The 13,138-nt window shown below is 56.3% G+C and overlaps 2 protein-coding genes across 2 annotated transcripts in view; both read right to left on the minus strand.

The window, feature by feature from the left end:
- The window catches only part of LOC117867178 (2-hydroxyacyl-CoA lyase 2-like), a 33,919-nt gene that overhangs the window by 7,126 nt on the left and 13,655 nt on the right, over positions 1 to 13,138 (minus strand). The gene's annotated exons all lie outside the window — the stretch shown is intronic.
- ILVBL (ilvB acetolactate synthase like) lies at positions 106 to 9,474 on the minus strand (the record flags this gene model as incomplete). The annotated part of the gene is given in 9 exon segments (XM_034793646.1): positions 106 to 391; positions 1,155 to 1,252; positions 1,934 to 2,033; positions 2,108 to 2,219; positions 4,709 to 4,847; positions 5,299 to 5,426; positions 6,362 to 6,563; positions 8,499 to 8,668; positions 9,368 to 9,474. Coding segments are annotated over 8 exon segments (1,197 nt in total).

The following is a 13,138-nucleotide window of genomic DNA, read 5'->3' on the forward strand; positions in this document are numbered from 1 at the left end:
CCCCACAACTGCCACTGCCCAGCCCCACCACACCTCCACAAAAGGCTCCTCCACCCCACAACTCCGCAGCCCCTGTTGAGCATTACCCCATGCCACTGATAACCCTCAGCCCCACAACACCCCATCTCTAACCCCCAGCCCTGCCCCACAACCCGCTCCACTGACGTGCCATCCCAGCTCCCTGTCACTCCCAAGTCCAGTGGCCCCAAGGTGCGACACCCTCCAGGCCAGTTCCCATGCTGCCTTCCACAGACCTGCCAGAATGACCAGGTCAGCCTCCTTCAGCACCTCTCGACGGTTTTGGCGGATATGTAGTGGGCTGTTCCTTCCCAGCATGCCCCGGGCCATCCCACCCAGGAAGCAAGGGATGCCGAGGGCCTCCAGGGCTTCCCTGCAGGGCACAGGGAAGTGTTAGCTCTCAGCAGCTGAGTCACCTCATGGCAAAGGGATACTTCACACTACTATGAACATGGGCGCTACCTGCACAGCCCCCATCTGCGTGTGCACTCAGACAGCTGAGCAAGTGGAAGTGCGTGAGAGGCGGGCGTGCATGGCAGGGTGCAGCAGCGCGCCTGAGGAGGGAATACATGGCAGTGGAGGGCACGCATGGCAGGGTGCATCAGTGCATGAGGAGGGTGCATGACAGCCAATGAGCAAGGTATTGTGTGTGTGTTTGAGAACACGAACGTGTGAGAGTGCGGGGAGCACGCGTGGCCGGCGGACACGCCACGTGCTTGTTTCTTGGAGGGGAAGACACATTTTTGGTTAATTAAAGGACAGCCCCTTGAAACCAGAGGAACCAGGTGCCAAAGATGGCTCTGCCAGTGAGCCTTAGCCTTGCCGTGCAGACCCTGTGCCGTCCGGCTCTGCTGGTGCCCCTCAATCCCAACCTGCAGCTCCCTACTATTCCAGCTCTGCTGATGTCCCTCTGTCCGGTCTGACAGCCTCGGGTCTCTTTCGGTCAGGCCAGGACAGACAGTGGCTCTCACTCTGTGTGCACGTGGCCACTGCGGGAAGCCACAGCCACCAGCCTGCAGATGGGCAGAGCTGAAAAAGCTGGGTAAAAGCCCCGAGGGCTGGCCAGCAGCGCCCCCCGCCCCCACAGAACCGGGGGCAGGGCAGAGAGAGGACTCTGAATGGAGCCGACTCTTCACCTGAGCTTCTCCACAGGCGTCGGGGGCAGGGTCACCTGGCTGCCCAGGAGCATAACAGGCTTCTTGGCACGGCTGACCAGCTCCACACACTGCTGCACCTGCACGCAAATGGGAAGCGCCGTCAGAGCCTGGCAAGGCCAGGGGTCAGTGCAAAGGCTAGGCAGAGCCTGGCAGGGCCAGCAGTCACTGGGGTCAGTGCAGTTGTTGGGCGTACCCTGGCCAGACCAGGAGTTATTGGGGTCAATGTAGCAGCTGGGCGGAGCCTGGCAGGGTAGGGCGGGGCCGGGTGGTCAGCGGGGTCAATGCCAGTGGCTGAGCAGCTGTCACATGGCCCCTGGAGGTGCTCCTGGGCAGAGTTTAGCCAGTGGCATAAGGATGAGGAAGGAACTGGCAGGGAAGCTACAAGTGGGGATCTAGCAGGAACCACAGAGGGGTGAGGCAGGGGAGGACAGGAAAGAGGCTGTGCCCAGCTCTGAGGACAGATAGCGCCAGCACCAAGGGAGGTGGCAGGCAGAGAGAGGTGAAGGGCTGGCAGAAGGGGCTGGCACCAAAAGGTTGTAGAGTGACAAGGACCCCAGGGACCCCCTGCCCTGCCACAGCGCAGCAATGCTCCTCCTCGCCTCCCTTCTCCTTCTCAGGGCAGGGTCCAACAGAGGACAGGCTTGTTGTGCGGGGGTGGGCAGTGTGCTAATGAGGAGCTCTGGGGGGAAGCTCCCAGTCGGGCGGGGAGGAGATGTGCTCCCTGAAGGGAGGGAGCACCAGGCCCCAGGGGCTCTCACCTGCTCTGCTGTGGCCTGTGGCACCTGCACAGGAAGGGGGGAAAAGTCCCTTGTCTCCCAGGCCCCTGCATACAGGTTTCTGAGGTGGTTGCCCAGGTACCTGCAGGCGAGGTGGAGGGACAGTTGTTAGCTCCCAGCTCAGCGCTGCCCTTGGCAGGACAGGGCTGTACTCACCAGTTGATGACTCCACCCAGCAGCCCTCTAGGGGTCTCTTTGAAGCCCAGCTCCTTCTCCACCAAGTAGTATGGGTAGAGCACATCAATCGGGAACTCCACAAACACAGGGCCTGTAGCACAAAAAGCGATCGTCAGCCAGCCATGGCCCCACAGGGCATGGGCAACCCAGGTACCATCCCTACCCTGCAGGGCATGGGCAACAGAGGCTCCCACCCTGTCCAGTGCCAACGCCCCAAATTATCACCCCGCAGGACATAGGCAAACCAGGATCCAGCCCCGCCCAACACTGACATCCTAAATTGTCACCCCATAGGGCATGGGCAACCCTGCCCCTGCCCAATGCTGAAGCCTCACAGAACTTGGGCCCTGCCCAATGCCGATGCCAATGCCCCACACCATCGCCCAGCAGGGTCAGGGCAGCCCAGACACAAGCTATTCCAATACAGAGGAAAGATACAAAGAGCCACAGGAGAGGGATCAGGGAAGAGCCCCGCGAATGATTAAAGGTTTGGAAAACATGCCTTATAGTGATAGACAAAAGGAGCTGAATTTAATTAGCTTAACAAAAAGAAGGTTAAAGGCTGACTTGATTGCAGTTCTTAAGTACCTACTGAGGAACAAAAAAATTGATACTGGTCTCTTCTGTCTAGCAGAGAAAGGTATAAAACGATCGAAAGGCTGGAAGTTGGAGCTAGACAAATTCAGACTAGAAATAAGGTGCAATTTTTTATCAGTGAGAGTAATTATCCACTGGAACAATTTACCAAGGGTGGCTTCTCCATCACTATCAGTTTTACAATCAAGATGGGAAGTATTTCTGAGAGAAGTGCTCCAGTTCTAACACAACAACTGGACTGGGAGCAGGAATTGTTTCAGTGACGTTCTCTGGCCTGTGCCATGCAGGGATCAGATGAGATGATTACAATGGTCCCTTCTGTGAATATATGCAGGGCAAGGTAACTCACAGTGTGGACATGGAGCTGTGCAGCCTGGAAAACCCCAGTCAGGAGGCAGAGAGAAGTGGGTCTCCGCCCCAGAGAGGTGATGGCTGGGAAGCCCAGAGTGGGCGCCCTTGCTGGACCACAGAGGGGGAAATATAGGTTCAGTTGCCCTGACCTGTGATAAACCCCACTGCAGCCCAGGTGCTGGCTGGCCGCAGCTCCCCAGCAGCAGTCACACTGCCCCACCTCTCCTGGGGCTCACACCCGCAGTGGAACATGGATTGAGTTTCATGGGGAGGTATCGAGTTCAGGACTCTGTGAACTGGGATGGGGACCCTGGCAGGGGGCTAGGGCAGATGTTCCTGGGAGCCAGCAGTGCTATTGGAAAACGGAGCTGGGACCTGAGAAAACAGGGCTAGGAAAAGAGTGAGGGAGGATTTGATAGCAGCCTTCAACTACCTGAAGGGGGGTTCCAAAAAGGATGGATCTAGACTGTTCTCAGTGGTGGCAGATGACAGAACAAGAAGCAGTTGTCTCAAGTTGCAATGAGAGAGGTCTAGGTTGGATATTAGGAACCACTATTTCACTAGGAGGGTGGTGAAGCACTGGAATGGGTTACTTAGGGAGGTGGTGGAATCTCCTTCCTTAGAGGTTTTTAGGGCCCGGCTTGACAAAGCCTTGGCTGGGATGATTTAGTTCAGGGGTCTCAAACATGTGGCCCGGCAGCTCCCCACACCCCCGCCGAGTTTACCTAGAGCGGCTCTGGCCCGGCGCGCACCGGGAAGCGGCTGGAACCTGGGGGAGGGAGGGAGGGCACAGGGTCCCTCCAGGTACCTCCCCCGAAGCTCCCATTGGCCACGGTTCCCAGTTCCCGGACAATGGAAGCTGCTGGGGGCGGCACCTGGAAGCAAGGACAACACACAGACCCCTGCGGCCCCCCCCCCAGGTTCCGGCCGCTTCCTGGAGCGGTGTGGGACAGGACAGGCAGGCAGGGAGCCTGCCCTCTCCCCGGTGTGCACTGGGCCAGAGCCCACCCCCTGAACCCCTCCTGCAGCCGAACCCCCTGCCCTGAGCCCCCTGCCGCACCCTAACCCCCTGCCCTGAGCCCCTGCCACACCCCGCACCCCAACTCCCTGCCCTGAGCCCCTTGCTGCACCCCGCACCTCTCCAGCACCCCAACCCCCTGCCCTGAGCCCCCGTCACACCCCTCTTGCACCCCCTGGGGGCAGGGAGGGGGCGGAGTTGGGGTGGGGATTTCGGGGAATGGGTTGGAATGGAGGCAGGGAAGGGGTGGGAAGAGGCGGGGCAGGGGCGGAGCCTCATTGAAGGGGTGGAGTAGGGGTGAGGCCTCGGCGAGGGGTGGGGTGTCAGTGATGTGGCCCTTGGGCCAATGTGCTAGTCCTCATGTGGTCCTCGTAGTCATTTGAGTTTGAGACTGATTTAGTTTGTGTTGGTCCTGCTTTGAGCACAGGGCTGGACTAGATGACCTCCTGAGGTCTCTTCCAACCCTGATATTCTATGACCTACATTCAAGAGTTTGATCTGACAGCAGGAGTGAGAGTTGTGGGACGGGTCTAGTGAGACCTGGGTAGGAAAACCTCCCAGCCCATTAATCCTTTGCTGCATAGGAGGATAAGCCCCAGGAGAAAGGCTTTTACCTGGGGTGCCGGACTGTGCTGCCGCCATGGCCCTTCGCAGTGTGGGGACGATGTCCCGCACAGTCCTCACTGACGCACAGAACTTGCAGAGTGGCTTGAAGAGGCACAGCTGGTCAATGTCCTGGAGAGCACCCCGGCCCTGCGCAGATAGACAGACCTGCAGTCCATGCTCCGATGGCCCTGTAAAACCCACTGCCTGAGGATGCCCCCAGCCAGGCTGCTTCCTCCCCAGTGACCAGGCACAGTGGGTGATAAGGCCGTGCCCCTCTGAGTGTCTGTCTAGCAATGGGGCAGCAGAGATCATTGGGCTTGGAGGGATGAGACCTCACAACCAACAGGGACGTGGTATTGACCCTGGGTAGAGGTGAGGAATGCAAGTGGGGCTGGCTGTCCCTCTTCCCCAGCAGCATGGTCTAAGTCAGACTACTCCTGCTCCACACACCGGTGCCAATTTGGCCCTTCTGCTTGGACAGCTCCAGCTGCTTGAGACTGGGGCAGGAATGGTTTTCCTGCTGTGGTGTGGCAGCACTGGGCACCCGCCTGCCACGACATGGCAGCAACCTCTGCTATCGGCAGCACCACAGACTCACCTTCTGCAGTGTGGCAGCTGCCCCGCCAATCAGCAACACTGGGGATTCGGCCATCTGGGCATTCTTTACAGCCGTCACGGTGTTGGTTACCCCAGGTCCCGCTGTTACCGCGGCAACTCCGACTGTCCCTACAATGCAGAGCAGCCAGCCCACAGAAGGGCAGATGTGAACAACTGCATCCTTACCACAGACAGGTGGGCAGGCCAGGCAGCGGGGGGACAGGGAACAGTTTAGGGCAGGCGGCTGGAAGCCAGCCTGTGCATTGTTCCCCAAGCCAGAACAAGAACTCAGGTAATGATCTGCCCATTGCTCGGCTGAGCTGGTCACTGCCCCCGTTGCGTGTGGTCCTTTCTGTTGCTGGGGAGAGCTGGTCACTGCCCCAATGCCCATGGCCATGCCCCTGCCCATGACAGGGGTGACCTGGTCACTGCTCTGTTGCCATGGCCATGCCCCTCCCACTTCTTGGATGACCTGGTCACTGCCCCCTGCCACCCATGGCCATGCCCCACCCACTGCTGGGGCAACCTGGTCACTGCCCCGTTGCCCATAGCCATGCCCCTGCCTACTGTAGTATGGCAGACACAGCCTTAGGAGGAAGGTCCCACAGTGAGTCCCACTGCACCCAGCTGAGGACAGAACATGGAGTCAGTCAGTCTACGTCCCCAGCTCCCTTTTCCCCCTGTGCCTCCCTGTAGTGAGGCGGATTGACCGCCCACAGATCCAGAGAGGGAGGAGCCTCTCATTGAACCCTGGTGGGCGGAGCCACACCACGCTCAACCCTCCGGCCAGAAGTTAGTGGGCGGGACCAGAGGGGGGAGGTGCCACTCCCCCCAACAGACTGCACTCCCACATGGGGGCTGGCCTGTCACAACATGTTCCTGCCAGCAGAGGCTGACAGGTGAGCTGGGCACTGATAAACTGAGTGGTGGCAGGGCAGAGCCCATGCCTCTGGGAGACATGGCTCTGCTGAGGACCTGCCTGCAGGGCGCACCCCAGGCAATGTCCTTGTGCTGGGGGAGCCCCCCACCCAGACCCTGGGCTGGTCTCCGTGTGTGGTGTGTACCTGAGAGCCTGGCGACTGCATCGGCAGCAAACACAGCTGTGGCCTCGTGTCTTGTGTCCACCACGCGGATGCCCAGCTTCTCGCTGGCCACCAGGATGGGCGAGATGTGGCCTCCTACCAGCGTGAACAAGTAACGCACCCCATGGGCCTTCAGGACCTCTGCAACAAGCTCCCCACCGTGCCGGGTACTCTTCGGCTCTGCCTGAGAAGGATAGGGACCATCAGAGCCCTGGCCCATCGGCACAGAACGCGCGGGCGAGGCAGGATACAGACCAGCAGAGGTCAGCCTAGCAGAGCACCAGCCTGGCAGGGCAGGGCAAGGGGGCTGGGTCAAGATGCAGACAGGCCGAGCGCTGGCCCGGCAGAGCAGGAGGCGGGGGCCGGGGCAGGATGCAGACTGGCAGGGCATGACGCAGAGCACCTGGCCCGCAGAGCAGGGCACTGGGCCTGGGTCAGGACGCCGATTGGCAGAATATCGGCCCACCAGGGCAGGACGCAGACCAGCAGAGCACCGGTCTGGCACAGCAGGAGGTGGGGTCAGAAGCAGACCAACAGAGTGCCAGCCTGGCGGGGCGGTGTCTGGATGGCTCCCCGTGGACGCTGTGAGGAGACATTGTGCAGGGCAGGGATGGTGCTAATGGCCAAAGGCGTGCAGCTCCAGCACACACTGGGACCCAGGGATAACCAGCTAGTGACCTGGTTGGCTCTGAACATGCTGTGTGCCCATCCCCCACCTGATTAGGAACCCTGGCAGCTCGTGGTGAGTTGTCAGGCAAGGAGTCTAGGTTGGCACGTGGCCTGTATCCAATCCGGCACCATGTGACTCTGCAGGGCAGATGGGATCCCCGGACATGCCCGCGTAAGCAGTCTGGCAGGCTCCGCCTTCCAGCCAGCTCTATGGGCAGTAGGGTACCCCAGAGAGCTCCTGGGGCAGCTCAGAGTGCCCGGAGAACGTGTAGACATGTCCTGATTAAGAGAGGATTGAACAGTAGCCTGGACTTCCCCAGAATGCACTGCCACAAGGCATGGGGATGCTGCTGCATGGACATGCCCCAGCTGTGTTTGCAGGGACCAGTGAGGTAAGAGCATCCTAGGTCCCTATTGTGTGGGCAGCGTGTGATGCTTCCTAGGGCTCTTCTCACAGGTAGGGCCTTAGCAAATTCTCTGCCATGAAAAACGCATCACAGAGGGTGAAATATGATCTCCCCCATGAAATCTGGCACCCAGCTGGGGACTCCTTGGGATTGAGACTTCCTCTTCCCCTGCAGGGGTTGCTCCCCGGGCCGCTCAGACCCACCGCTGGGATCTCCCCTGGTTGCAGGAAGTTCCACGGCTCCAGCTGTCACATCCTTGCGCTGGGGTGGGAGACTACTGGAAAACCAAACCTATGGTAATCCACCCGCCATACCTTTTGACCCTCACTTCTGCACTGCTGCTGCTGGCAGCAGCGTTGGCTTTAGAGTTGGATGCCCAGCCAGCTGCGTTCCGCTCTGGCTGCCGAGCTCTGAAGGCAGTGCCCCTGCCGGCAGCAGGGCAGAAGTAAGGGTGGCGATGCCATGACCCACCCCCAACAACAGCCTGGTGATCCGTCTTTTGGGTCAGGACCCTGATGGTTACAACACAGTGAAATTAGATGTAAACTTCTGAAAATATGAAATTGACTAATTTTAAAAACCCCTGGCCGTGAAATTAACCAAAATGGACCGTGAATTTGGTAGGGCCCTACTTGAGGGACTTGAACGCAGAGAAACCCTTTGATATCCCTCTCCCCTGGGAGGTAACCAGTGCAGGTGCCGGGTCCCCTGAGATCCAGCATGCGAATATGGGACTTCCCGAGCACAAACACCCCCGGGACAGGGAGACTTTTCCACCAAACCCACAGGAACTCCCACCACCTTAGCTATGGAATCAGGAGAGCAGCACAGGGCCCTGGGCATTCCTGGGGGGCAGCCCCACCGTGTGCACTTCTGCACTTAGCAGCCTCACCAGCACATAGTCCTGGGTAGCCACCAGTGCAGTGAATCTGTCCCGGGATTTCAGTGCAGATGCTACCCAAGCTTCCCTCATGCACCTGCATTCCTTTCTAAGCCTTGTATGACAGGAGTCTATGTGAAAGCGGGAGCTGACTTAGCTTTACCTTATGCCAGAGCTGGTAGATCAGCCCCAGTCTGTGAGCTGCCCCGAGCAGAGCTGTCCCCAGTGTCCCCAGCAGCACAAGAAGCCAGGCACTGGAGCAGCTGCTGCTGGGTGAGACAGAAGCAGGATCCATGGAGGCAACTTCAGTGGCAGAGTCCCCAACACACACTCCTGTTGCAAAAGGCAAGCACAAAACATAACCAGTCACTCCCAGCCTCTCTTCCACTCCCTGCCCCTGGCCAGAACGGCCAGTCCCTCTTCCCCCATCACCAAAGCAGCTGGCCAGAGTGGCCAGGCCCTTCCCCACCACCATCAGTGGCTGGCGAGTTCCTCTTCTGGTACCAACTAAACCCTTCTGCTGCCCCTTGTGCCATAGTTTTTTACAGCCCGTGCATAACCAATATGGTGCCGTGATGGAGACATCATCTTTCACCACGGCGGGTGTCTAACATTGATGTAAAGTGGGATATGGTGCTGAAACTGGCTCTTACGTCTGCTGTACCAGAGTGCCAGGAAAGTGCCAGACTTGCCAGCAAAGCCCTTAGGCTCCGCAGGCTAGAGACCTGTGGATACAGGGTGTCCCCTTTACTAGGCTGTTCCATGGTGCTCCCAGCTGTAGTGTGCCTCCCAGCCAGACATGAATTCACGTTCCCAAGCCTATGGGAGGAGGCAAGGCACATCATCCCCATATTAAAGATGGGGAATTAAGGCACAGCAGGATGAAATGCCTTGTCCAAGGGCACCCACGGAGACAGTGGCAGAGAACAGTACCCAGAAGTCCTGGATCCCAGACCTGTCCTTTGGCCTAGATCCTCTCCTCCCACACTACAGTTGAAGTGCAGGCAGCATTCGGCAATGCAGGTTCCTGACCTGTAAGGAGTTCTTGGAGATGGAGTCTCTGAAAGCTGGACTCTTCTCACAGTGGTGCTCATTGGAGTTCTCTTGTACTTCTACCCCTCACATCACCGGCCCTGACCCTTAAGAGATGAGACTATAAAAGGAGGGGTTTGGCGTGCTGGTTGGCTCAGTTCCTTCACCACTTCCTCAAGTCTGACTGTAAGTAGGACTCTGAGCAAGAGGGAAGGCGGCCAGGGAGCACAGATGTGCAGGGTCTATCTTGGAGAACCAGGGGGAGCAACCTTCATTTGTTCTGCCAGCGGCCTCTACACATACCCACTTCTGGGAGACTGACAAGCAGCGCTCCTCCTGCAGTGGAGTGGGATGCGGAGGCCTAGCTAGATAAGAACCGCAGTGCTGCCTCACCAAACTCAGCAGCCAACGTAGCTGTAAAATCTAGCGAAAGCGTAAGCTGAGCACTAGGTGGCAGTTCTGAAGCTCTCCAATACAGAAATATGCATAAGGCAGGCCATGGAAGCAGCCTTCGCCAAGGTCAAGTGTGCCCTTGTGGAAGCGGAACACAGGTGTGTTTACAACGCTCCTCATTACAGAGTCTAATCTATTTGGAAAGCCATTGGGATGTGAATGCCTGATTGTTTCTCTTTTCCCAATATGACGGGGCTCTGACGGGTTGGATCACAGAAACCCTCTTGGGAGCGGCCACCCGATGTGCCAAGACTACCTCTGCTCCTGCCTTCCCTGCAGCTCGGGACCCCAGCACCCTGTCCTGCTGAGCCAGACACTCCCATCTGCTCCAACAAAGACCCAGGGTCTGAATTACTTGCCCCAAAAGCTGCAGGTTTACTTGAAAGCAGGTAACAGAAGTGCGCTTGTCTTTAGCACTCAGGTGCCCAACTCCCAATGGGGTCTAAACCCAAATAAATCCGTTTTACCCTGCATAAAGCTTATACAGGGTAAACTCATAAATTGTTCACCCTCTATAACACTGATAGAGAGATATGCACAGTTGTTTGCTCCCTCAGGTATTAATACATACTCTGGGTCAATTAATAAGTAAAAAGTGCTTTTATTAAATACAGACAGTAGGATTTAAGTGGTTCCAAGTAGTAACAGACTGAACAAAGTAAGTCACCAAGCAAAATAAAATAAAACGTGCAAATCTATGTCTAATCAAACTGAATACAGATAATCTCACCCTCAGAGATGCTTCAGTAAGTTTTTTCCTCAGACTGGACATCTTCCAGGCCTGGGCACAATTCTTTCCCCTGGTACAGCTCTTGTTCCCGCTCAAGTGGTAGCTAGGGGATTCTTCATGATGGCTCCCTTCCCTTTGTTCTGTTCCAGCCCTTTATATATCTTTTGCATAAGGCGAGAATCCTTTGTCCCTCTCTGGGTTCCCACCCCCTCCTTCTCAATGGAAAGACACCAGGTTAAAGATGGATTCCAGTTCAGGTGACATGATCACATATCACTGCAAGACTTCATTGCACACTTGCCAGCACACACGTACACAGGAAGACTTACAGGTAAAACACAGCCCTCTGCAGACAATTGTCCTGGTTAATGGGAGTCATCAAGATTCCAAACCACCATTAATGGCCCCCACTTTGCATAATTTCATATTTCTAGTTTCAGATACAAGAGTGGTACATTTATACAAATAGGATGATCACACTCAGTAGATTATAAGCTTTGTAATGATACCTTACAAGAGACCTTTTGCATGAAGCATATTCCACTTACATTATATTCACTCATTAGCATATTTTTATAAAATTATATAGACTGCAACGTCACGGGGCACCTGCCCCCCACTGGCCCTGAGAGGGTTAAAACCCGCCTAGGGAGGCTGAGGGGCAAGCAGGCAAAGGAGGGGCTGCAGGGGAAACAGCCAATTAGGGCAGAGGCTGGACCAGCCAGTCAGGGCCCAGCCAGCCCATATAAAAAGAAGTTGCAGACCATCCTGAGTGAGTCTGCTGCAGGGAGCCCTAGGGAGAAGATTGGCTTCCGAGAGGGCTCCTGGTGGTTTGCCAGGACTTACAGGCTTGAGGCCCTGGGAAGAGGGCAAAGGAGCTGGAGCCAGAGGCGGGAGCAGAAGGAACTGAGGCTGTGGGGAAGTGGTCCAGGGAATAGAGACAGTGAGCTGGAAGGAAAAGCCAGCAGGAAGCTGCTGTTTGCAGGGTCCCAGGGCCTGGAGTAGTGGGCAGGCCTGTCTCTCTCCCTCCCTCCCCCGCCAGCCACTGAAGGAGCGGCCCGGCTGTGGACTGCTAAGCCGTTGAGAGGAGTGGCTGAACTCTTGTTGGAGGACTCCCCCGAAAGTGGGGGAACTGAATGGTGACACGGCTGGAGGGCTACGCCATGAAGCAGATGCTGAGAGAAAGGAGCCATAACGGGTCTGGAGGTGAAGATGGGAGAGCCACCCCTCCCCCACCCCCTGAGGGTGCACCCACTGGGACTGAGCTAATTCCCAAAACACCCAGCAGGAGGCATCAGTGTGGTGAGTGACCCCCGTGTGACACCCCATAAGAGACAGAGTCTAGGTGAATCCCTATACTCCTCAGACCTAGTCTAATAGAAAGCTAAATGACTTCTTAGCATCCAAGGTGAGCAGCTTAGCTGAGGGAGAGCAAGGTCTAGGGGAAAATATTGGCAAGTTTATGGACTGGTTAAGATGGAATTTTGTGTCTAGCTTGGGGAGCAATGCTGGATGTGGCTGGAGGACAGACACTTAATTTTTGTGAATGACCATATAAGGCAACTATGAGAGCCTGCAGCTCACTCAGTCTTCATAGTTTCTTAACTGAAAGATGCTCAGAAGAGCACCAGGGGCTGTGTCTATGGGGGGAGCTGAGTCAGTACTAGAATGAGGTCCCACATCAGTGTGGGCTCTCTAATCAGAGAGTAGACATTCATTAACCTCTTCAGAAACCTCTTAACTAAATTGTGGCTGAACACAATCCTTTGTCCAACCAATGCATGATGAGCAGCAAGGACTGCGAGATGCTACTAACTGTATCGAGAGATTTCAAATGGTGCAGGCACTCCAATGCGGATTGAAGAGAAGCTGAATCTGGATTTGTTATTGCCAGTTGCCCACAAGGAGACCCTTTTCCACTTATGATTCCAACACCGTCGAGCTGAATGTTTCCTGGAGTTTAGTGGAACCTTCTGCCCTTCTTGAAGTATGGATTGGATGAATGGACTATAAGGTGGATAGAAAGGTTAGTCCTGGGGCTGGTTTTGTTCAACATCTTCATTAATGATCTGGATGATGGGATGGATTGCACCCTCAGCAAGTTCGTGGATGACACTAAGATGGGGGGAGAGGTAGATATGCTGGAGGGTAGGGATAGGGTCCAGAGTGACCTAGACAAATTGGAGGATTGGGCCAAGAGAACTCGGATGAGGTTCAACAAGGACCAAAGAATCCCAGGCACTGCTACAGGCTGGGGACCCACTGGCTAAGCAGCAGTTCTGCAGAAAAGGACCTGGGGATTACAGTGGACGAGAAGCTGGATATGAGTCAACAGTGTGTCCTTGCTGCCAAGAAGGCCAATGGCATATTGGGTTGCATTAGTGGAAGCATTGCCAGAAGATCAAGGGAAGTGATTATTCCCCTCTATTCGGCACTGGTGAGGCCACATCTGGAGTACTGCGTCCAGTTTTGGGCCCCCTACTATAGAAAGGATGTGGACAAATTGGAGAGTCCAGTGGAGGGCAACAAAAATGATTAGGGGGCTGGGGCACATGATTTACGAGGAGAGGCTGAGGGAACTGGGCTTA

The sequence above is a fragment of the Trachemys scripta genome, chromosome 17, assembly GCF_013100865.1.
Source record: "Trachemys scripta elegans isolate TJP31775 chromosome 17, CAS_Tse_1.0, whole genome shotgun sequence".
Classification (NCBI taxonomy): Eukaryota; Metazoa; Chordata; order Testudines; family Emydidae; genus Trachemys; species Trachemys scripta.